The sequence below is a fragment of the Macrobrachium rosenbergii genome, chromosome 3 (assembly GCF_040412425.1).
Source record: "Macrobrachium rosenbergii isolate ZJJX-2024 chromosome 3, ASM4041242v1, whole genome shotgun sequence".
NCBI lineage: Eukaryota > Metazoa > Arthropoda > Malacostraca > Decapoda > Palaemonidae > Macrobrachium > Macrobrachium rosenbergii.
The window spans coordinates 80,839,448-80,866,673 of record NC_089743.1 but is presented as its reverse complement, the minus strand read 5'-3'; the positions used below and the strand labels follow the sequence as shown (position 1 = coordinate 80,866,673).

At 35.8% G+C, this 27,226-nt stretch overlaps 1 protein-coding gene across 10 annotated transcripts in view; it reads right to left on the bottom strand.

Moving 5' to 3' along the window:
• The window catches only part of LOC136826222 (armadillo-like helical domain-containing protein 3), a 47,316-nt gene extending 24,879 nt beyond the window's left edge, over positions 1 to 22,437 (bottom strand). For 2 of the 10 annotated variants that reach the window (XM_067083369.1, XM_067083361.1), the window contains exons 1-9: positions 21,765 to 21,902; positions 17,547 to 17,714; positions 14,699 to 14,845; positions 14,266 to 14,407; positions 13,515 to 13,648; positions 8,968 to 9,123; positions 5,755 to 5,903; positions 4,531 to 4,770; positions 1,267 to 1,487 (exon numbers count right to left, since the gene is read on the bottom strand). In XM_067083369.1, coding sequence (XP_066939470.1) covers positions 1,267 to 1,487; positions 4,531 to 4,770; positions 5,755 to 5,903; positions 8,968 to 9,123; positions 13,515 to 13,648; positions 14,266 to 14,407; positions 14,699 to 14,845; positions 17,547 to 17,684 — 1,327 coding nt within the window. In that variant the 5' untranslated portion in view covers positions 17,685 to 17,714; positions 21,765 to 21,902. The other 8 variants (XM_067083350.1, XM_067083294.1, XM_067083340.1 and 5 more) reach the window with 8 other exon arrangements.
• Between the last annotated feature and the right edge of the window lie 4,789 nt (positions 22,438 to 27,226).

The following is a 27,226-nucleotide window of genomic DNA, read 5'->3' as shown; positions in this document are numbered from 1 at the left end:
CTTCTTTCCTGCTCTTGTCCTTCATCTCTTGGAATTTTAAAGCTTCTATTATCAATGAATGGTTAGAGTTGGTTCACCATTTGCAACCTGAGTTGAAAAGTTTGGGGAAGATTTTGAAGCCCCAATCTTGGCCAGTCAGGTCCCCAATTTGTTGTGATGTGAGAATTTTTTTTTCATCAAACTTAATGAAATTTTTACATTTGCTTTTATATAGACTACATGGACCTTTTAAAGTGGGTCAAAGAAGAAGTGTAAGAATTTTGTTGTCTGATTGATGGGTGTGATGACCTCTAATTTTCAAGTCAATCTCTTAACCTTTTTCCACTTTTTTCTAGAACACCACTGCTGTTTTTTCTATGGAGAACTGGAAACCTACTGATGAGGCACGTGTCTACTTTTGTTACAGCTTTAATGACAATACATTCAGCATGTCTCAAGATGGATGCTGTGTGGCACAGTATATAGCAAAATTGTCCATGTTCATATTTTTTATTCCAAATAGTAGTTGTATTCCATCACATCAAATAAAGATCTTATTGGCAGTCGAAAAATAGGAACTGATCTCGTAATTTAATGGTTCATGAGGTAGCAACTGTAGTGATGACTAAAATCTGCCATGTATATCTCTGTGAACATATGAAGATGCAGGAATACTGCCCTCAGTTTCGAAGAACTTATTTGGCTTCCTGCTCACCTTGATCTAGTTCCTGTTGCTTACTAACAGTGACTGTTAGTTGCTGCAAAACACAGGGTTCCAAAACTCAAAGACCTAGAAAAATGCATATCGTGAACTAACCTAATCCTGGAAATACTTAAGGTTTGTGAGTTACTTCTACCAAAGTAGCAATTAAAATTGCATCTGGGAGAGTTGCAGTGCTATAGGGAAACTTGGCTGAGAGGAGCTACCGGTCCCCCCTTGCAGCTACAAGAAATTTGCTTCACCAAGGAGACAGTTGTACTAGAAGACTGCCTTGGTCTGGCAGGGGGTGGGGGTGGGGGGGGGGATCTTGGCTGCTATTGGATGCTACTGATTACAGTGTAAGTAGAACAGGTAGTTTGAACTTGACACTGACAAAATAACAAGGATAAAAAGATAAAAAAAATTATAGCACATGAAAGAGCATATCAATATCACATGAGCTACCTTCAGCCTCTTTAGCCTTACAAACTTACGTAAAACTAAGGTCTTCAATATTAATGACTAATCTGTATATTTTCAAGGCAATTTCCATTCTAACTTAAAACAGTGGAAAAAAATACTCTTACCTAAAACTGCACAAGCTAACGGTCGAGCATGAGGCGTTTTTTCTGGAATGACTTTCCGATGTCTCATAGGAAGACGGTGTAGAGGAACAGTGAAAACAAGGTTGGCATCATGTAGAAGAAGATTGCAGTACTGATCTTCTGCTATACAGGTAATTATCACAAAACACAGCTTCACATTATTCAGGCTTTCTTCTGTCTTCGTATCTTGCATCACTATGGAACTAGGTAAATGCACAAAAATCAATTATTACTACAGGTAACTGTGGAAAATATTACTGAAAAGCAAACAAATTCTTTTCAGTCTCACCCATCACAAAAGATGTTACCACAAAAAATACTGGCGTTTAAGGGCGAGATAGTATTTATGCCCTGTTTTAGGTAATGAAGGGTATGCCCTATTCTATCATTCTACTCTCTAAATGAATACTGTTTCCATTAACCAGTTTACTAATAAAGAATCTATTGGTCAATCTCAGATGCCTGGCAAGCTTGTAAAAATGTTATTACAAAAAAATGAAAATTTCCATACACAGCAACTACTTATCTTGTAATTGTTCACAAACATGTTCCACAAATTTACCCTCCACACTGATCTCAATTAAAGAAAACAGTACCAAACACCTGGCAGGTGTCAAGGAAAGGGGGTTTTTGAATGCTGCTGCCTGATGCATGTATTGATATTTGCAGTAAAAGTAGCTCTTCATATGAGAAACAACCCTGAAATCTAAACAATAATCAGAGGGGAAGAAATGTGATCCGTGCTTGGTTTTCTCTTTGGTGACTGACATTCGTGACATTTCTCCAATGGAGACTCTTGACTTTTATTCTGATTTCTTTTGCCTTTTTAATTCTCCTAGGGCATAGTTTTTATTTATTTCTCTTATAATACATCTCTTCTTTGCTCCTATTACGGCAGAAAAAATGGTACTCAGAAATGCACTAAAAAGCTGGGAGGCGTGGCATGACTCAAGAAGTACACCATGGCACTTAATGGTACGCCCAAAGGAAACTTTACCATATACTTACACATTTCTTTTATTTGTGAACAGACACTCTGTATAGATATTGTGAGGAAAAAACTAATATTTATTCTATTTTGTCAAGCAAAATAAAATGACTTGTAAATTATTTCATTTATGACAAATTTTGTACAAGTGACTGGTGATGAGGAAGATTGCTATTCATTTGCATATATTTGTATATTTGCTTATAGCATGTTGATTTACATGTCGTGGTTATTCTACTGTAAAAATAAGTCAAGAAATATAAAAATAAGTCAATAAATACAAATCTGTAATAATAAGTCAAGAAATACAAAACATTCTATGTAAATTGTTGGGCTCAGTACATCTATGGTGCCACTTTCACGAGTCCTGAGATGATCGGGACATTTTCATCGAGTTACTCTGATCACATTTTGACGCTACCGCTAGAGAGAATGGGATATTTTAGTGGGTGGCAAAAATATATCAGTGATTTCGAACTAAACAGGACTAGAACATTTTTCACAAGTTTTGCAACAATTTGTCACTCACCATGCCATACAAGAGACGAACAAAATTGCCAGTAAACCAATCTAAACATTTTTTTTTTAGCAATAATGCTTCAGGATATATTTATTTAGACATAAATGAGTCAAAAGCAGTCAATAAATCAATTTTGATAATTACAGGCAGTCCCCGGTTATCGGCGGGGTTCCGTTCCTGATGGCATGACGACAACCGAAAATCGCGGCTAACTGAAAATCGGCGATAATAGCACTGATCCATGGTTAGTGGCGCCGATAACCGGTGATCAGCGGCGCCGATAAGAGGCGATCAGCGCTGATAACTGGTTATCAGTGCCAATAACCGGTTATCAACGACAAAAATCTGGTTATCGTCGTCGCTAGACAAGCGCTGTAAAACCAGATCTCCGGTAACCAAGGCAGCCGATAACCAGGGACTGCCTGTACTTGAAATTCGAAGATATCTGCGCCCCTTAAAGCAAAAGACTAGAAACTCGCACACAATACACTAAAATTACGAAAAAACTAATTACGATTGCCAAAAGATGATAAAAACCAAACAAATGTCAAAGTTACTGAGAATTAAGGGAGTAACACATTCTTCTCAAGCTAACTAGAAGGCAAAAACATTCAAATCTAAATACTGTACAGTATACTAAATTTCCTAACAAATTCTAAAGCAAAAGAAAAAAACCACACTGGAACTAACTAGCCTAATGATATAGCTCTTAGTAATTCCATAAATATATGCACACAAAAGGTAATCTAGCTTAAGAATGCACAATATTCTCCCACAAAGGCAAGAGAACCAGCACATACAATACTCTACCTAGAATAAGTGATTCCAAGAGCAAAAGTAACTTTGCTAGCTTGCTGTTCAACAGAAAACACATAGCAATTTACCTATTTCTTTGCCAAAGAAAAAAAAAAATATGAAATGGAATAAAATGAAATGAAGATATACAAAGGTGAATTAAGGCAATTCTAGCAGAAAATCATAACAAAATTCTAGAAAATCTTGAGATGAAACCTCTATCAAGACATTAAAAGTGTTTATCTGACTGCTGGTTCCCTAACAGCCAGAGGGGACATGTACCAACCTACCTACATGCATCCTACTGTATGCTACTCTTTTCTGTAATGAAGAATGGTCAACCAAGGAAACAAGGGACCACAAATATGGACAATTATAAGTAGTGGGTTCCTTAAGCCATATAAATACCTACTTGCCTTCAACAAATTTGTATTTACACTTGTTATACACTTGACTAATATCCTCTGGGCAGCATATTCTTTATATGATTTACAATTTTCTTTCTGTAGTTCTATATATTTCCCCCTTTTTCACATTAGACTGTATTTTATATAACCTACTTTCCCCTCTATTTCCTTTCACGTATTTTGAAATACTTTCCAGTCTGGATGTGAAGAAACCCAGATTTTTATCTTTTAACTCACTACTTGGAGTGATGGTTTCTTTTTTCAAACAATAACAAGTATGATTTTTGCTTCACTTAAAAGTATTTTCCTCAATCATCTACAACTTTTACTTCAAAAGAATTCATTTAAACTGACCTATTCCTAAAATGCTGTTTACTTATGCAAATATTTATAAGATTAAAAGGCATTGCACTCTGTGAAGCCTGTTTGCCAGGTTAATATGATTTTTGTTCCTTTTCCTGTAGCTGTACGAACACTACAAATTATTAGGCTACAATATATACCTGTAACATTATTAACAATCGAGACCAACTCACCAGTACTCTAGGAATGTTACAAGCAAGTTTGTTGGTTGAACAGAGGCTTCCATTTCTACAGTCTGTGGAGTCTGATTAGGCGCTGTTGGTGAATCGGGCGTTGGTGGAGTGATGCCCCGGTCAAGAGTATTAGCAGGTGATGGGGGAGTAGAAGGATCTGTAGCGGTAGTTAAGGCCGTGATGAAGTTTCGATTCAGGTGGACTGCCTCATACAAGGCAAGCAAGAATGAGTCGTTTGATCTGAAATATAAAAATATTAAACAGTAACTATTTGGCCTTCACACACAATTCTTTAAAACAGGTTTATTGACCATGGCAAAGAAACTTGTAGTCTCAGTCTTCATCAGTTACTTAATATATAATTTAAGTATTACAAATATAAAATTGCCAATAGTGCTTCTCCATCATTCAAGAATAACAAATAAAAAATATAATCTATAACAACCCTGCACTTCATATCCAGTACTTAATGAAATTTAAAATTTCTTCATAGCTTCAATCATCGTCTTCAGAATGAGTGTCTTTCATGCCCACTTTTCCCTTTACAGGGTTTAACGCAAAATGTGTTCTCAACACTCTCCTGTCCAGTTTATGTTGGACAGTTACTTGCAGACTGAAGAACAAGAAGAAAATATTAATCAGGAAGATTGGCAACATATATGGAAAAATAATAAATCAGGAAGATTGGTAACATATAAGGAAAAATAATTATTATAATAATAATATTCAGTAATCCATTGGCAACAATAAATACACAGTACTCAGTTCACCCCAACCATAATATCTACAAGGTCACTTTCATGGCTATTATTTTTTCTTTGCTCTCTTCCCAGCCAACATAAGGTTTACTCTGCATTCTTTATTCAATAATCCCATTTCCATTCCAGTGTTCCATCTTTTACATACTTCCAATAACTCCTCCAATGATTCCCTTGACACTAGGTCCTCTGCATATAGCAGCTCTAGGGGCCTCTCTTTCTGCACTCCTTGCTAGCTTCCTCCATTACTTTGATAACTGCCAAGGACTCAGAGCTGATCCCTTATGGACATCAATATTTATGTCAGGTGAAGAATGACAAGTGATACTTATGTATATAATTGGATATAAAACTCCTGTTCTTTTAAGATTGATGCTATCTCTTGGCTTGCCATTTATGCTGCAAGTGATCCTGCATGACTAAAGGTTTTTGTTAACTGTATGTATACTGACTACTTATAACTTACTTTATATGCTCGTTGCGAGTAGCCATTTCTTCGGACACAAACATAGAACCAACCATAGATGTTAGAGACGCAAACCATCCAGAGCCTTGGGGTTCCATGAAATGCGCGGAGTATTTGTGATTAAAATCAGCTAAGGATGCTGTAATAACCTGTTGGAAATGTCAATTGTAAGTATTACAAATATTACACTGTCCATGACATTTCAGAATTTTAGCAGACCTAATTTTATTACAAAAACTATGAAGCAAAATTTCAGAATCTAACCAAGGAGAAAACAATTAGATTAACATTTTTTTTCTATGGAGAAAGACAATTTCAATGTAAAGCCCTAACATCCTGGAACAGTACAGTATGGACAGCTAACACACTATTACAACTGACCTCGTTGCAATATTATATTTGAATTTCATTTATTCCTTCCTCCATGTCCTTTAACGGCATCTCTATTGATCTTTATTCTGAGTGACTATTTAAACTACATTCCTTGAAGTTATAATAAGTAGTATTCACCTTACAAACAATGCATTCCCATCATGATGTTTGGACAAGATCTTTTCTATGATAGCCTAGTTATTGTGCATTTCTGCAGATACTTGTGCATTTTAGTAAGAGTTACTCAGATATGTTATCCAGGGTTCTCTAATAATATGCTGTAAACCTTCTGCCAATTCCTTGGGGCTTCAATTCTTTCAGGCATCCAAACTGCAGACTGTTAAAATCTTTACTCAGTTCTCATATGACTTTAGTCAGAAATGAAAATATTTTCTTAAATATCTAGGTTTGAATGTTCTCATCCTTCCTCAAGGGGAACAACAATATCTATCAGCCTTTCCACAAAACATTTCCCACTATGGTAGTCCACTAAATTTTGACAGAAGCAAGTTTAATGTGCCCGATTGTCTAACATAATTTTGCAAAATATATAACACTCCTTACAAGATATTCTTAGCTAGAAGGATACTACCAAAATCTGATGCCCAAAATACACACTTAAGGTTTCCTCATTTTCCACAGTAAACTGCTGAAAGAAATGATGACAATATGAACCACTCTCTTGGATGCTGTGACCCTTGCCTTGCCAATGGAACTCATTATGAGTACTTCACCTGGGACAGAGGGATTGCTGGCCCTTATCAGAAGGCCAAGCAGTTTGTTTTCTTAAGAATTTTCAAGGTAGATTATCTATAAAAAGGAATGCATGCAACCATTCACATCCACATTTTCCAACTTGCCTTGCTTCAGTAAAATGTATAATTTTTTATTTGGCAAAGATACAAAAAAATCTTATCTGAACTAACAACCTACAATCTAAATACAGTACCAGTCTCACAATCCTAAAGTGCATTAACTTAAGATTCAAAGGACATAAGAAACTGATGTGCAATTCAAAGCAGGCATGTGAAAGCTTTGTTTTAATGAATAATCAACTACACACATTTTTTCCAGCTTCAAACCAAACAACTTAAAGTATCTTTTGGCATACTAAGCCTAAAAGTATTGGGTGAGTATCTTTTGGCACACTAAGCATAAAAGTATAAGCTGAGGTTCCTTTCTACAATGTATTGTTTGGATTTTTCCATTAACATTACTGATCAAATTAATTTGCTATGAATTCCATCAGATCTGTCTTTCCTTAATGGATAAAAGAAAAAAAGTCTAAATCTAGCCATCAAAACACTACAATGGCAGCACTACCAGGAACTCCGGTATGGTAGAAGCATTCAGGGACTGTTATGAGTTAGGACCAAGACGCTGATATCCCAGAAGGTTGTTTTAAGGCAAGGGTCAACCCAAGTGTAACCCAAGGTGCTTAAACTTAATCTTCTGGATTGGAGCATGAACCCAGGAAGTTTTCTCGATGATGCCAACATAATGAACAAAGATAGAATTATGGAGGGTTGCTTAATGACAAGGGCCGACCCTTCAGTGTAAAGAAAGGTGCTTGTATTTGATGATTATCTTCTCAACTGGAGCACAAACCCAGGAAGTCTATGTTTCTAGAGTTTACAGAAATGAATTAAATGATGAATTATGAAAGAGATGAATCCCCAACATCTTCCCCCATAGTAAAACTTGCCCTTCTGCAACTACCAGTCCAAGGAACAAACATCCAACCATTTGGGTAAATTCACTGAAATAAAACTCACCACATATTGACTAGTATTGCTATGGAACCTGCATTTAAAATAAAAAAAATTCAAGTCTTTACACATGATGCATAATTTTTCATTCAAATCCTCACATTTAACCTGTTTGTGATGTGTATGCAGTAAGTTACCATCATGCATTTATGACTTATTTTACTAGGGTGAATGTACTCTTATATGCTATCATCTATGGTGCTTTAAAAACTACAGAAGATTAGTGTTTCTGTTCCCCATATTTGTGAGAACATGACTACTCTTTGTGATTGTTCTTATCAGCCAATGCAATGAAAAGATATATACTACAGCAAGAATGAAATTAAATTCAATAATCCATGATGATTCTGCAGTTTCAAAAGTGTGGGAATAATCAGAGTTGCAGGCAAAAAATTACTGAGCTAACTGCTGGGACTTGAGGGACCATACGAAAATAAGCCAACCTGACTACTGTACGCCACCATATATTATTTTTTATACAATGGAATGATATGTTTGGGGTTTTTAAACCACAGATGAAATCAGCCATGGTAAGTAAGGGGCCTGTGGTGGAACAACGGATGATATGCATGAGAGTTTCAGCAAATTTTGGTCTAAATCATTTGAAAAGACGTAGGCAAACAGTTTCTAACAAATTTAATCATTTACTCTTGTGACTGCTCATTACACATGAAACTTACAGCTTGCAATACCCTGGGCAAGATTTATCATTATGAGCTGAAAGACTTGTGAAGTTACCCTTATGGTATTATAAGATTAAAGAAAGTTCACAGCATGGGGGCACTGTTCCATAAAGTAAATAGTTATTTACAAGACTATTCCATAATTGCTTGGGCTATATAATACATGAATTTTATTGATTGGGCTATATATATAATAAATAAATTTTCTCTAAAAAATCAATGAACAGAAATGCACTGCGTAAATACCTGAACATCATTTATTGTCAATTTTACTCAAGTAAAAGTTTATTTTTGGTAATCATTATTTGGAAATTTATACAGCAAAAACAGTCCCAATAGTCAAAAACCGGTAAACATGCAACAATCACTTGAATTCCAAGATTTCTTACCTGTCCATAGCCATTTAAAATGAGTTCATCATCCAACAACGATAAATTAACAGTATATGGGTTGGTCATCTCGTGTTTCCTGTAGTTAACCATCAACATGAGGTATAGTACAGCTTCTGGACCATGCTGATTGCGGGTACTTGAATGACTTAGAAGCTGAAATAAGAGTTCATATTCAGAAACGTCTTAATGACAATGAAATAATGTCATAATACACCCATTAATTATAATGTCCATTTTGTCAATCAACTAAATGGACGCTATCAGTAATGTGAAAATGAACTTAATTTTTAAAAAAATTATATCTTAAGACTGCATAAACATTAAATGCAGAAGTAAATATTATTTAAAAAGATAAATTCAGCATTCTGGAAAACATCAACAGTTTTACATTCGCCTAAACTTCCAACTACAGGCAGTCCTTGCTTATCAGCAGTGCTGGTTAATGGCGTTCTGGTTTTATGGCGCTTATAACATTTACCACTTAAAAACTATGAGTTAATAACCATTCTTTGAATGAGCTTGAAAACAACTCATGTGAAAACATAAACATCACCATAAGCACGTGCTCCACACGTAATACACAAACATCGCAAAGGCATTTTGTAACATTATGACGAAATGGAAATTGGTTTAGATCAAACCAAGATCACTCAAGGCAATGCACTTTTCAATACTGTACTGAATTATTAAGGTGTGATATTCATCAGAATCAACTGAAACAAAGTTAAATTGATTTTATTTTGGGTGCAGTTATGACTGACTTACCATCGAAGCATATGAAACGTGGATGTAAACATATGGCAAGTTACAAAACATTGAGATGAATTAGAAAATTAATGAGTGAAATGAAATATAACATCAACAGTGATAAAATATTCTCATGTGTACTGTAAATATATTAAGTATGATATTCAGTAAAAAAAAAAAAAAAAAAAGCTAAATGGCAGGTTTGTGTAGGATGTCATAATTGACAAAGTGCCACATGTAGTTATAAACATCGGGTAAGGTACATACACAAGTTGTTTGTGGTATTACAAGTGAAATTGGAAATTGATGATCACAGTAAAACAGAAGATTAACATTTCCTTTTAAATAATTTTTTTTAAATATCATAAAAGAGTCTTATCTACAGCACAATATAAATGATGCAATGCTTTTTAAGTACAATTCATGGTAAGGGAACACAACATTGTAAACAGGCAAATTCAAAATAAAACAAACAAATATAATGCAGTACTGAAGACTGACGAGAAAGATACTGTATAAAAATATATTCATGGTGATAAAACCATGGTAGGCTACAGGTGAAAGGAGGCTATGGGGTAGCCTGTACACACCTGAATACTGAATTGCACAGCGAATTACAGGTATCATCCTACTCACGATGGGGTTAGGTTCCAAAAAACCCATTGTTTGTTAGAAAAACTTACCTCAAATATAGCCTAGCCAACACTAAGGTATTCAGTACCATCTATACATATACTGTAGCCTAGCCTACACTATAAGTATACTCTATACATATACGGTATAGTAATTATTAATATCAGCTAATTCTGGAGGTTCATGCAAACTGACTTATGATTCAATACAAAGAGAAATTGAATAACAAAAAGAATTTGTTTAGCCTACACTATGGTATGTTGTACACATATATGGTAGCCTAGCCTACATTATACTGTACTCTATATTCACATATTAATATCGTATTATACAAAGATCAACATAAAAATTTTGCATCTTTTCCATGGATCTTTTAAAAAGCTATGCTTTACTTAACTATATCCAGTAATATTGTAAGTATTCTCATACAGTAAACCCGCCATATTCCCGGGGAATACGTACCAAACCCCCCCACAAGTAGCTAAAATCCGCAAATACTTAAAACCCCTTCTAAAAACACTTAGACCTGCCTATTTTGATAGTTCAAACACAAAAAAAACTCTAAAAATGTTTATACCCGAGTATTTCAATAGTTTTATCACAAAAAGTGCATTTAGTCATAAAAATATGAAAATACAGTAATTAGTGAATATTTCTCAATGATAAATACCGCGAATGGGTGAATTTCCGCAAATAATGTGTATATACATTCCATAGAGAAATCCACAAATAGGCGAGTCCATGAATCGTGAAAACGTGAATACGGGGGGTTTACTGTATTGCTTTTGTATTATAAATTGTGATCATAGCAATCAATGTTTTGGTTTGGAAATCGATTACTCTGTAAGTTTATTTTGCAGTATTTAACTCAGTTCAGAGCACTTTTCTTGCTTCTAGTTAGCGTAAATGAATCTCTAGATACTCTATTTATATGGGGCAAGGTTAGTTTTCGTTATACGAAGTGTTTTTAAGTCGAAATATAACAAATACATCTGGTTGTGAAATTAATTTAGCTATTTTTTTCGTTAATAGATGATGTAGACCATTGAGGGAATGCTTGTTTTGTGTAAATAAACTAAGATTCCGTTCGCTATTTTCACTTTTTTTCAGCATAACACGAGCTTTACGTATTTATCTTTCATCAGCGTGAAAACAGCAGTAATATGTGTTCTTTCATGCCCAGTAGTTTTGATTAAAATGCTTTTCTCTCTAATTTTATTTACAGTCGAGTTTCATCCATGTTGCCGATGCACATAATTTATAATGATTAGTAGCTTGAACACTATTTTCTCAGCTTCAGCTACAACTTGCAGCTTAAATTTAGCAATATATCTCCTTGCCGATCTTTTCTCCATGGCAAATAAGGGTATAATGTAAAAATATATCAGTTCTATTCTACTTAACATCATTTGTAACACAACTACAGTAATTGTTTACTACCATACGATGGTTGAAATACAAGCAAAACAGCTGTTGTTAGCTGAGTTGGTTATTAGCAAAACAGCAGTTTCTTGTTTGGTTGTTTATGTTTGTACACATTTGCGCAAGAGTATAACATTACTAACAACACTTTTATCATTCTCTTACTTTTTTAACTAGAAGATGGGATAGAGATGGAGGAAAAGAAGTTGGTCTATTGTAATTTGGTCTCTCTCAATGCCATATTGTACTCTGCTGCCTGCACCTGCGCAAAATCTAAAAATATTTTCTAAATACTGTTGCACCAGTATTAATTGCTAAACCCATCGCAAAATCGAATTATCGCAACTCTAGCACTAACTGTACATGAAACTTTGGCTTTTGACAGGCATGCATGAACCTAACCCCATCATAACTCGGTGCCTAAACGCAATAATTTTGTAATAGTGTGCTCTTAGTTACAAATGCTAAGGTGAATGGTAATTGTCCACAGAATCAGAACTGTCAAAAGTGTACTTAATTATTGAAATATACTTGTAGTACATAGTTCAGATGCCTCCACTTAATATTTCTATCCTCAAATACATTGGAAATATTGTCAGAAGCCTCTTATGGGGTCTGAGGACATATCTTGTTTTATAATTCAAGATCATCTTATAAAGGAACTACTTCTGAAACACGGAGTGCTACTGTTACAATACTGACATCTGCTGATGATTACTCTTGCCATACCAGATTATCTAATTCCTAATATTCTAGACACCCAACAATAATGTTTTTTTTTTTTATGGTACTACACTAAGATTCTTGAAGACCACAAATAAGGGCTATGTAAATGATGGGTTTGTCAGTGAAACAAATATTACCATATGCTACTGTTCATGAAATTATTGGGAAAATTACAATCATAATGAACATAGTTGATCAAATAACACAAGACTGCAACGCAAGGATAAAAAGTAAATATATTGTAATACGAGATGCAACTACCAGGTTATTTTGTTTAACTGAGGACTAGGGAGGCAATTAAGCTAGCATGCAAGGAATGTTTTTTTATCAGAGAGGCTTCAGCTGCCAGGTAAATTGCGAGTTACCACCTATAACTAGGTAAGGAACAATCTCCCAATAACAAATTCTCTAAGTAGCTGGGTAATGTTTAGATGAGTGACTCATCAAAGGGACAATGGGTATCCTAACCTACACATCTATACTTGATTAACTGCCTAGCATTGGATGTTATCTGGCAATGCAAGATGGAGGTACACCAATGTTACTGAGTGCATGTTCTTTGTGATCTCTCCAGCCTCACAAGGATCTTTTGTGGTTTCTATCTTATGCATTCATAGTTATTTTTCAGTGACTATTAATTATGTATAATGCATAACACTTTAATACACAGAACAACTTCTATCCTGGGTATTTTTCTGTAATCAGCTTCCACACCCATTGTTAGGTCTGCATATGTCATCTATAATTTCATTAGTGCTTTAGAATTTTATTTGTGGAGTCTTATGGCATCAAAAGGCTATCCTAGGCTGGGCCTAAAAGCTGGTGTAAGAGACATTTGTTAATAGATACCTCCAAAACAAATCTAAGCCTCTTACAGAGATTCTACTCTGGTTTAAATCAGGTAAATGCATGCTTCCCTAAATCTATGAATGCTGAAAACTGAAGAAAACTTAACAACCAAGGAAAATTACAATTGGTTTTCTTTCACTCATGAGCAACATTATGACTCAACTTACTTGAATCACGGCATCGAAGTTACAGTTAATTGTCAGGTACTCGAGAACAGTATTTTGACTGATGTTGTCAGTTCCAGTTGCTAAAACCAACAAAAACTTAAGGCTCAATGATTTCAGGCTGTCACAATATTCACCTGTAAAAGCAAATGTCTACATTTAGGGACTATTATACAAATCGTCAATTAATAATTACAAGTAGGTTAACGTTGAAGTCCTCTCATTTTGACAGACTTCAACTTTTTTTTAGATGTCAAAAACAAAAATTTTACCATACACACCAATTGCAGTATTTTTAATCATACCTATATTTATGACTGTTGAGTATCCAAATGCACGTTTCCCTTAACAGAAAAGTTATCACCCAGGTAAGAAACTGGCTCATTCTTTCACGTCATTTGGACTATGAACATGGGAGGAGAGAACTCCCATTACAAAAATGACCATTCCCACAGGGTAAGGCTAATTATGAATAATGGGTTTGTAAGAATCAATTTAAACATTATTCAAACACAAGAGATTTTCTTTAAGCTCAGCAGTCTGGTTACACTAAGGAGTAACAATAATTAAAAAATACTCACTCAAAAAATGTCAACAGCTACTTTTTCCTGTAAGCTGTAATTTACAGTCTCACCCAATCAAGGCTACAATTATACTTATAAATTTTGCAAATGGAGAAAACTCTCATTGAAAAAATAACTTTATATTGTATATGGCAATAATGCAAATTTACTTTGTAATATTGCAATCTTACCTGTAAGAAAGTTTGATATCTGGTTGAGTAGTAGTTGCATCTGCTCTTCAGCAGCATCAAAACCAATTAATATATTAATGAAATCAAAACCATAATCTCCTTGCATCTTCCGATATAACCCTCGCACCAAACTGCACAGTGTCTGGAGGCAAGAAGAAAAGTATTTAACTCCACATATTAGGGAGGACTAACCAAACCTGTCTAAACTTGGGTACTGACGACTTTTTTATCAACCTGAGTGGACTGCATTCATGTGATGAAAGTATTTACAGTCAGAGCACATACAAAATTTAAAGGACAATAGGATAACACCATACTTTTCAATTGAGAAAAATGCTAATTGTTCATGAATGTCTGTTACTTAACTACAAAAACTCTTGAATTATAAGATACTGTGACACTTATGATAAATCAAATTATTAATAAAACTTACCATTAATGCATTGATCACTCTTATGTGGTGCTCATGAGACAGAGTGCTTACGCATTTAGCAAAGAGGGTATTGATATTTTCTTTCAGGCCCAATAACTGATCTGAAGTACAGCGGCTGATTTCACCTTCCAAAGCAGACATTTTTGGCTAACAAAGAAAAGAGTGTTATAAGAATGTCCATTGCATTTTCTTGATATGTAATAATTATTGAGGACTGAAACTTTACTCAATCTATTTTTGTCTTTACAGATTGTCTGGCCAAATCAAACATATTACAAAAATACAGTACAATCTATTTATGTTTCACCATAGAAAATCCTCAAATAGTTAAAATACTCATACAGATATATTACTTCAATAGACCTTAGCTCCTTACTTTGCAATTCATACATTAGCCTAGAATTACAGAGAACTTTTCTTTAATAAAAGATGGCTCCAAAGAAAAAACAGACAACACTCTGCCACATTTATCCTTGAACTGCCGAAGCTAGGATGAGCACTATATGCACAAAACTTCCATAGTGCCAGCAGCTTTAAATACCTACAGAGTAGGCTCAATCTGGCAAAGTTTATCATTTGTAACAATGGTCCAATTAACCCTTTACTTGCCGGTCAATTAACCCAACGCGAGAAACCCTATTTACAGCGTCTCCCGTATGCGGCGTTCGGTGAGTTAACGCCGAAGCGGAAAAAAAAGTTTTTAAAAATCACATACGCTTAGTTTTAAGATTAAGAGTTCATTTTTGGCTCATTTTTTTGTCAATGCCTAAGTTTAGTATGCAACCATCAGAAATGAAAAAATATCATTATCATATATAAATATTGGAATATATGACAGCGAAAAAAAACTCTTATATAATTTTATAAAAATGCGCTGTAAGCAAAAGCGGTTAAAGCTAATGACTTAATTTTTTTAGTTTATTGTACTAAATTGCGATGATTTTGGTATATAACAAATTTTAAAACGATCAAATAACACAGAAAATATTATCACAAAATGATGCATGAATTAGTAATACTGTGACATTAAAAATTTGTTTTCAAAAATTCACCATAAATCAAATATTGTGCTAGAGACTTCCGTTTGTTGAAAAATGAAGCCTAATTGATTGAATATTACTAGACTGTAAGTGTTTTAGCTTACAAGTGCAGTTTCAAGACCATTTTGGTCGAGTTAAAGTTGACCGAAAGTGAATTTTTTCTATTTATCATGATTTATATGAAAATATTTCAAAACTGATAAAAGCTACAACCATGAGTTATTTTGTGTTGTATTGTAAATGAAAAGTGCGCACATTTTCATATATAAAACTTTATGTATCGACTAATATAAAACGGTGCAAATATTGCGACAACGAGACGAAAGAATTTCTGAGATGTTGGCCAGAGTTACCGCTCAGGCAATGGGAAAATGTTTTTAAAAAAATTCACCATAAATCGAAATACTGTACTAGAGACTTCCAATTTATTTTGCAAAATGAAGGTAAAACGATTGAATATTACTAGAATGTAAGAGTTTTAGCTTACAATTTGCGTTTTTACCATTTCGGTCGAGTTAAAGTTGACTGAAGGTTGAAATTTTGGAGTTATAATTGATTTAGGTGAAAATATTTCAAAACTGATAAACTACAACCATGAGCTAATTTCTGTTGTATTCTACATGAAGTGCACACATTTTCATATATAAAAGTTTGTGTAACGACAAATGTAAACGATGCAAACTTTACGACAACATAATGAAAGAATTTCTGAGATGTTGGCGGAGTTGCATGAGCGTGGGAAAAATTTTTTTTTCAGAAATTCACCATAAATCGAAATATTGTGCTAGAGACTTCCAGTTTGTTGCAAAATGAAGGTACATGATTGAATATTACTAGAATGTAGGAGTTTTGCTTATAATTGCATTTTTTACCATTTTCGGTCAGATTAAAGTTGACCAAAGGTTGAAATTTGGCAGTTATCGTGATTTATATGAAAATATTTCAAAACTGATAAAAGCTACAGCAGGTTATTTTCTGTTGTATTCTACATGAAATTGCGCACATTTCCATATATAGAACTTTATGTAACGACTAATATAAAACAGTGCAAACATTACGACAAGCGTGAAAGAAAGAATTTCTGGCGGACATAAAGGAAAAGTTTTTCAAAAATTCACCATAAATCGAAATGTGTGCTAGAGACTTCCAATTGGTTGCAAAATGAAGGTAAATGATTAGATATTACTAGAATGTAAAGTTTTAGCTTACAATTGCGTTTTACCATTTCGGTCAGAGTCAAAAGTTGATGAAGAGGTTGAAATTTTGGCAGTTATTGTGATTTATATGAAAATATTTCAAAACAAATCAAAACTACAACCATGAGTTATTTTCTGTTGTATTGTACATGGTACGCACATTTTCATATATAAAACTTTATGTAATGGCTAATATAGAACATTGCAAAATTACGACAAAATGACAAAAATTTCTGGAAATTTTTCGGCCGAGTTACATGTGACGTAAGAAAAAAGTTTTTTCAAAAATTCACCATAAATCGAAATATTGTGCTAGACTTCAATTTGTTGCAAAATGGTATGATTGAATATTACTAGAATGTAAGAGTTTTAGCTTACAATTGCGTTTTTCGACCATTTGGTCGAGTCAAAGTTGACCCACGAAGGTTGAAATTTTTGTGAGTCGGCGTTTGCTACGTCCACTCGGCATTCAACAATTAATTTAGTCGACGTTTGCTACGTCCAACAGGCTTTAAAGGTTCGACTACATGAAAAACAGAATGGTCTGATTTTATATTGAAACATTTACAGTTAATTGAAAGAGAGAGAGAGAAAAAAAATATGTTGGCTCACCTTGAGCAGGAAAAGGTCATCCCAAAAACGTGGATTGTTAGCACAGGGATCTGTGCCATGGAATAAATCTTCATACATCTGAACCACTTTCTCCTTCAGGTGGCGTCGGACCCCACCTGGTTTCAGTTTACTCCCCATTTTGAGGGAGTGTTAAGTATTGTAAACCACCTGCAAAGGCAAATGCTATAGTAATCACAAGTTAAGGTGCAAAATTGTAGGAAGCATATTCAATTAGCATGGCTTTAGTTGACAATTAACATTTAGTGCACATGGAGATACTTGTACTAGCATCCATAAAAGCTGGTGACAGTGTCATAAGTTGGCTTTGGAAAAGTTTGCTATTCCTTTACCTCTGAAATATAACTTATCACAGGATTTGCTACCAATTCCTGTAGATAACAAGTATGAACATCCCCACTTCTTTACAAAAAATAATTATCATTGTGATAACCAAACAAAATTATACAGTATTATGACTTAAGACAAAAGATGTCCAGTTAACCTACTCAGTAATAATCCACTTACTAACGAACATGATAAATGCTTATGGAAAGACTCTACTTAACTATTGCAGCTTCCTCTTGCCATTTCACAAGGCTAATTTCAATATTCATACAGAAACCCAATGCCCTGAAAAAGAATTTATAGAGGAAATCCTCACTTATACATACTAACAGAATCATCTCATTTACAATGAAAAAGAGTGCACTTAATGCAGAATGAAGCAAAATATCCAAGACTTTCTGGAAGCAAGGCTTTCTACCCTGATTACTCAGCCACAACATTAGTAGTGACATTTATCCTTACAGTACCTAGTCAAAAAATAAATCTGCATTTTGCTTGGACATATAACCCTGAAGTCTTTTCTAAAAGAGTATTCCCAGTGCCAGCTAGAAACAGTTGTTGAAGCTTGGTAATGAAGTACACAGTTAATTGGTGGTAGGTAAGTGAGTAGCAGTGTACAGTACTTGTCCAAGAAAGTCCTCAGAACACGATTTCCATGGTCTGAATATTCATGAGCAATAGCTGAAAACACACGCATGTAGGAACATGCTGAAACAAGCATGTCCTGAGGTTACCAGAGCTGTTGCTCATATGCTGGAAGCTGACCAGTACTCAGCAGAGAGGCTGGTTTTCTGATGGCACATCATGACAGAGTCAACTTTTACAAGTGCTGACGGTAAGTCACCCACTTAAACCGATCGCTCCATATTGAGAAGGATCTTCCCCAGAGGAGAGAAAGATGACACAAAAGCCGACCCTGGATTGACCTTTTGATTAGGGACGCTCAAAGCTAATGTTGTTGAGCAGTCCTACTGGCACACAGCAGCAGCCAAGTTAGAAAATCGTTCCTGGTACTCAGTGACAGCAGGCATCAAGTTTGCAGTAACATTTGCCATATACAAGCACAGGTAGTTCATGTACATATTCAGAAACTGAGCCACCCAACACCTGAGCCCACTTAGTGTAAAGGATAGGTAGTGCATGCGCAGGGCATGAACACAGCCACAACATGAGTACATGTTGCAGACAGGCACAGGTAGTATGCACAAACAAGCATGGAATATGCACATGCATATGCAGCATCAAAGCAAGAGAACTGTTATGCAGGGTATAAGCACAGACACTGCATGAGTATGCACAACACACACCTTTGGGCACAGGTAGGAACAATGTTAAACAATAAAATATATGTCTTATGGAAACTAACTTTACTTATACATGGCAATTCCATCTTTAAATTTTGAATTTCATATTTACAAAATACTAGAGCAATCATCAAATAAATAATTATATTCATTTCAACAAATTATCTTCAGTGGTCTCCTGGCACCAATAAAACATAGGTTTCATACATCACAAAAAATATTTGACTCAAAACACATGGATCTGGCCTCAAAAATATAAGTGGCCTGTCAAATATCAGTTTTAAAGGAAATTTTATACTTTTTTCAATTTTTCAGATGCTTTACAAATCAGTTTTCAAAACCTGAACACAAAGAAAATTAGGCTGATACTCTAGCCTACTATGTTAGCACCTAGAATGACCAGAGAACACTAAAGTTATGAGTTTTGGCTTACTCAGACAACGCCTCTTATGAACAAATACTGTTGATTCGAGCCTAAAAATAAATCTATGATGTTCCATACTGTGTCCAGACATTATCTAAAACAGTTATAATTATAATCGCTTATCTTGTGAGCTTAGGCCTACAACCAGCAAAAAACTGGTTACCCATAAACTACAGTAGCGCTCAAAATAGACTGTTTTTACTTGATATGACCAACTCACAAAACACCCAAAAACACAGAATGTCAATATTTAAACTAGAATTTGTAGGCTATGGAAATTGGAGACAAACTGATCAATCAATTAGCATCAAACATTTTTACATATGTAAATATCACTGCTGTTTCATCTGAAATGCAAAAAACAGTGTTCTGGGAATTTCAACAGCACAATCAACAAAAATATATTCGAGCAGTCTACAGCAGTTTTTTTCTTGTTGATATCCAGTTGGCAATATATGGTGCAGACTCCAAGAGCATCATACAGTAAACCCCCGTATTCGCAGGGGATGTGTACCACACCCCCTCCGCGAATAGCTAAAATCCGCAAATATTTACACCTCTTCTAAAAACATTTAGAACTGCCTATTCTAATTGTTCAAACACAAAAAAAAACTCTAAAAATGTTTATACCCGAGTATTTTAATAGTTTTGTCGCAAAAAATGCATTTAGTCATGAAAATAAGAAAATACAGTGATTAGTGAATATTTCTCAGTGAAAAATACTGTGAATGGGTGAATTTTCCACAAATAATGTGTATATATATGTTCCATGGAGAGATCTGCGAACAGGAGAGTCCACGGATCATGAGAACGTGAATACGTGTATAGCTTACAAAATAACTCATTCACGTTAGTGGTTAAAATACCCCCTAAACTGTGAAGGGATAGCTGGTTAAGCTAGTAGTAATGAGGGTTCTGTATAGGTAATAGGCGTAGATGGGCAAACTAATCTTGTTTGTTCCAGGACTAAGATCTATGCCGTAACCTACTAACCATTGGCCTAGGCTATATCCATGCATGAACACTGGACCCCACTGGAATGAAATATAAAATTTGAGCCAAAGGCCGCACTCTGGGACCTGTACAGGAGGAGAACCTTGCAGTTGCACTAAGAAACAAATGTTAGGAGAGGGTGGAAAGTAAGATGGAAGAAAGAGAGGGGCGAGTGTAGAACGAGACGACACGTTCCTCACACATAAACAAACCTGACCTTTCCTAGAATGCCAGGTCCTGACCTAACCAAACCTTACCTACCTAACCTCACTTTGGGGTGTTTGCCCTGGAACCCACGGCCCATTTAAACCCCATGTGGACTACACACTGAGCAGTGGACTTAGCTTTCGTTTCGGTCCCGTGGTTTTCAAGCCACCCGAAGAGATTATGAGCGGGAGGTAAGAAGTGGAATAGAAAGGGGGTTTTCAGCTAGAGGGGCCAAGGGGCTGGCCTGCAAAAGCTCAAGTAATGCCTACAGTGCACCATACGAAATGCACTGATGCCACTAACCCGCCCCTCCCATGAGGAACCCAAGTGGAAAAAATGGATTTTGGTGCCTCTGACGTTTAATCTAGTCAGTGCTGTCAGTTACTGGCCTAAGGTTGATTTAATAAACTTTGGGTAAAATCAATTTGAAATCATGTTGCAGTTCACCAGCCTCCAAAGCAACGGCCTTGGAGAGCATCAGAGGGGTGACACTGTTTGGACCAAATTAATCATAACCAAAACTTACTGTTTGCCAAGCAAAGGGGCAAACCGTTTAGGCCCTAGGCTAGTGTAACCAAACGGCCTACCTAGTCTAGCTAGGGTAACCTAAACTTAATTCGCCCAAGTATTATTCCACAGACTCAGGATTCACAGACAGTACTAAAGACTCGTCACAAAGCACAACTGACCAATCTATCACTTATTTATAACCTCAGTTATGCCTAAAGAGGTCGTCGGTACTAAGAGCCTATGGCAGGCTATGAGACATCACGTCGGACTGCAGTTCTTGAGCCGTTTAGTTTTGACGTTAACTAAATATTTTCTTACTAAAGTACGACATAAGTGAAGAAATATTATCTATTTTACATGACACCGCGCAATTAGCCATGAAGACATTCAAATCAGTTGAAAACAAACCAGTCAATTACGTGGCCTCACCCTTACCTTATCGGAGCCTTCCAGTAGGTAAACAAACTGAAAATATTTTAGACTATTTTTGTAAGAAAAAAATTCATAACAAACGCAGTTTTACGATGCTTTCTCATGATACGATTTATAATAAGAAGATAAACTCAGGATAATGTATTTAAAATAGTGGTTGTTTAAAAAAGAGTAATAAGGACATTTCGTTAATAATTTTGAGCTAGTAATTCCACAAACGTTCCGGGTAACTTGGTGACAGGCAATACCATCATTACTTTGTATCATCATTTCACGTATATTGTAAAATAATCTGAAAACATATTATGTCCTATATATATGTTAAAATGATATAATATAAAAAGTTATATTATGAGTGTTGTTTAGCCTTTTTGCAAACTTTAAGTTTCACTTATAAATATTTAAACATACTTAAAAAAAAATCCTCAGCAGGAGGAATGTCAAGACTGCAGAATAGATTTAGATGAACCCAGCTGAAATTTGAATGCACAAAATATTAGTTAAACACAATAGTTTTCTGTTTAACACACAACTCATATTATTCATATTCTTATTTTTCTCAGGAATTTTGACATGGAACTACCTAGACAGTTAAAAAAAATAGGTCACCGATATGAACCGATAGAGAACTAATTGTTTTGTTGCTTTTGTTTCTGCAATACACTGGCCTACGAATAAGCTAAACCCCGGATAATGAGTGCATATTCAGCAAAAGTTGATTTGGTCCTTGAAGCCTGGTAACAAGGCAGTTAAACAGTGGTAATAGCGAAGAGGATGCGGGAGGGGGGGGGACCCATTAACCCAGCTGGTAAACAATGTCCATTTTTTTTCCTTGGCCACCTTGTTGATCGATTCTGATGACCTGCGTTTTATTCATATTGGCAGTTGCTGAAACATTTTTAAATGTTTCCTTGACTGAGTGCTTCCTTGGTTTTTTTTTTACTTTGGTTTTTACTTTGGTTAAAATGGTTTTTCTTAAAAATTTTTATTATAAAAAAATGCGGTTTTAGATATTCAGGGCATGAGGAAGTGGGTTCGAGCTTCATGAGTTCCTTGTCTGTTGATCCACATTCTTACTGTTCTGCTTGCAGAGGTCAGGAATGCACTTATCACTAGCTGTATGAAATGTCTCTCGTGGCTGTCTGAGCAGTGAAAGATGTACAGGTTGAGGAGGAAGAACTAAAGGAAGTTACCATCAGTGTCTTTGGAGGGTACCACAAATTATCTGGCCTACTCTTCCCTATTCTGCTCTGGCCTTGACCCCTACTAATGCCACTGGGATGGTGTTTGCAAGCTCTCCCCTTGCTCAGTCTAAGGAGGTTATGTGTGGACCAAACAGCGATCCACTGGGCTTTGACCATAAGTTCCTCTCTTATACAAGTCTCAATAAATCCCAATGTTTCACCTGTTGTTTCTCTGATCAAGTCTGTCCTTGGTGGATATAGGGAAGGTCTGAGAAACCTTGATCATAGGAGATCTAAGAAGCGCCGCTGAACTTATGCTCTCTTCCTTCCCATTCTCACCGTTCTCCTTGCTTTCTCAGTCTCTGTATTGGTGGAAGAAGCATGGGTGGAAGACCTAGAAGGCAGCCCTCTGCAAAAAGATTAAAAAGGCTTCTCTCAGTCATCATTTTCTACCGAAAGTGATGGCAATCCCAGTACCCGTTCACAGGATAGGGGACTGCGAGATGTGCAGATGGGTCAGTTCATGAAACTGCTCATGACTAATATCTGATGCTTGAGTTTGCTCATGTTCAGTCCCTTGTGTGTGACTCTACCAATTCCCAGTGACCTGCCTGTCCTTCTAGGGAGGGGAGAGTAGACCCCGACCCAACTTATACCAGAGCTTTTACAGGAGCATGGAAGAGTCCACATTTCCTTGGACTATGGACCAAGTTAATTTCTTGTAGCCAGCTTGGTAGATCTTAAAACATGCTAGTGACTGGATCCCAGACCCTCGTGAACAGAGCTGTATGCCTGTTTGGTACTGGTCTGGGTCGGTTTTGAAGAGTACATAATCAGGTGTCAGCCTGGCCTGTGCACCACTCAGTTTGTCTCTAAATGGGACAGGCGTCAATCACTCCTGCTTGCCTCAATTAGTTAGTCAGGTCAGCCTGGCTGGTTCAGTTTCTGGCATAAGGCGCAAGGGCAGTGAAGGTGACTGCATGCAATTATCCTTAATGCTTATGAACCATGACAAAGTTTCTGGGGCTCACTGTAGGCACTTGTCGCCATCTTCCGAGCTGGAGTCTAGGTATAAGATTACTGTGTCCCTCCTACTTTCCTAAAGTAGGGTTACAAACAAGCCATACTCTGGGACTGGGCCTTATCGGCCATAGTATCACCTATGGTTTAGATGGTTATAGGAGTCACTCTTCCCCTGCTCACACATGTGACACATATTGTATGACTGTTTTCATAACATGTACAGAAATGCCACTGTGAACCTGTGCAGTTCTTAAGACATTTTCTATGCTGTTCTGTTGTCTTTTCCGATGTTTTTTTCAGTTTGACAACTTTTATATATATATATATATATATATGTATGTATATATATATATATATATATATATATATATATATATATATATATATATATATATATATATATATATATATATATTGGTCGAAATGGGAGAACATTGCAAAAGAGAACTGAACAGCATAAATGATGAGTAAGAAATGCACAGGTGAATAGTAGAATCAACTGGACAGGAGCAAAATAGAAAAATAGATATTTCATCGTAATAATGCACTGGAAAGAAACATCATTGAGTCTATATATATATATATATATATATATATATATATATACATACATATATATATATATATATATATATATATATATATATATATATATATATAAAATAATATAAAACTTTATTACTGTGGATCCTTTAGTATATATATATATATATATATATATATATATATATATATATATATATATATATATATATATATATATATATCAAACAGCACTTGGAAAAAATGAAAAATGATTGTACATCCTGGCCAGTGTTGGCTTTATTGCGAACTAAGCCACCTTCAGATGACTGACTGATACAGTGGTGGGAATTCATGATATGTATGCTAGCAGTACGGTACATACAAACAAATGGAAACCAAGTATTTGCACCTAGCAGGTGTTTGTAAGCGGAGTCCCATTTCATTAATGACAGGTCAAATGTTTACAAATCCTCAGGGACCCTGCGTCCCTTTTCTCTGTCTTTCAAGAACCTTCCTTAAAATTGAACTTCTTGCATATTTCTTTTGAAACTCATGGATCAAGTTTATACATGCCATGACTAATGATCATATTCTTACCGAGTGTTTTTGATAAAACTAGACTCAGTGATGTTTCTTTCCGGGGCATTATTACAGTGAACTATTTTGCTAGTTTAGTTCCTCATTGGACAGGTCGATACCGTTCTTGGCTAGCACTGTGCTGGGCCCGCGTTTGATTCTCTGGCCGGCCAATGAAGAATTAGAGGAATTTATTTCTGGTGATAGAAATTCATTTCTCGCTATAATGTGGTTCGGATTCCACAATAAGCTGTAGGTCCCGTTGCTAGGTAACCAATTGGTTCTTAGCCATGTAAAATAGGTCTAATCCTTCGGGCCAACCCTAGGAGAGCTGTTAATCAGCTCAGTGGTCTGGTTAAACTAGGTATACTTAACCTAATTTCTTGCCCAGTTGATAGTATGATTGTTTTCGCTAACATGTACAAAAGTTCAACTGTTCACCTGTGCATTTCTTACGCATCTTTTATGCTGTTCTATTCTCTTTCCCAGCTTTACCAATATAGAAGTTATCATGCTACGAAAACACGGGAAAAGAGAACAGAACAGCGTAGCAAATGTGTGAGAGCTGCACATGTGGACAGTGGAGTTTTTGTACAAGTTAATGAAAACGGTCATGTAATATGTGTGTCACATGTGTGAGTAGGGTAAGAGTGACTTCCGGAACCACGTCAGGCACATGTGATACCACTGCCGATAAGGCCCGGTCTCAGATAAATGGCTTATCACTTTTTTCATACGCAATTTCCAACTGAGGAGAACTTTCAGAATGACCATGAGTGCAATAAGTAAGTAGATTTAATATGCGGCTATTTTTCCTTTGACGGTGTCACCGCATTTTTTTAATCGCAAGAATTATGCACATTGCATGGTTATGGAACCTTTAGGTATTCAATCCTTTGTAAAAAGGGGAAATATATATATATATATATATATATATATATATATATATATATATATATATATATATATATATATATATATATATATATATATATACACAGTATATGATAAAAAAAAATTTAAGTATACCATAGTTAAACCAGACCACTGAGCTGATTGACAGCTCTCCTAGGGCTGGCCCGAAGGATTAGACTTATTTTACGTGGCTAAGAACCAATTGGTTACCTAGCAACGGGACCTACAGCTTATTGTGGAATCCGAACCACATTCTACCGAGAAATGAGTTTCCATCACCAGAAATAAATTCCTCTAATTCTTCATTGGCCGGTCGGAGAATCGAACGCAGGCCCAGCAACGTGCCAGCCGAGAACGATATCGACCCGTCCAACGAGGAACTGTATGAGAGAGAGAGAGAGAGAGAGAGAGAGAGAGAGAGAGAGAGAGAGAGAGAGAGAGAATACGAAAACGAAGCATTTGCTTTCTTAGCAGCGCCTAGGAATCAGCTGCGTAGACTCCTCACTTCCTCAAACTTGAGCACCCGGTTCTTTGTTTCCCTCAATCTTTTCACAAAGCATTGAATTGAATAATTTAAATGTTTCATATTCTTGCGATGCGCATAATTCTTGCCAACGAAAGAAAGAAGTGACACTTTCAAAGAAAAACAGCAGCATATTAAATCTACTAATTCATTATACTCACAGGCATTCTGAAAGTTTTCCTTGTTTTAGAAATCGCACATGAAAAAATGATGAGCCATTTTCCTCGGAACTGACAGCACCTGTCAATAATGTTTTCCCTTGATGAAGCCCCTCAGTGTTCACTAAACATGTTTAAGTTCTGGTAGCAATTCAGAATCTGATTTCCTATTTCTTACCTTTTATCCTCATTACTGAAAGCGATATTTAGTTTCCATTCAGTTTCCAACCACTTCTTATCATAATCCCAATGGCAATCCTCGTGTTTACAATCCGGGTCTGGTGAGTGAATTTTAGTTTTTCTTCCGATTCGGAGCATCGCAGTGTGATATTTTCAATTCCTGACTCGCTACGTAAGACGCGTTTTCTCCATTTTCTCTTTTTCTAATTCCGAGACAAACTGCACCTTTTAACGTTCTGCTTCGTCAGCACCTTCCGTTTGAACCTTGAACGTTACTTCCTCAAGGAGTCTGAAAACAGGGCCTCGAGGAAACTGACAGGAAGTCACGTGTGGCAGACAACCGAAGACGTAAGGAAGGATACAGGAAAAATACAAAGCAGC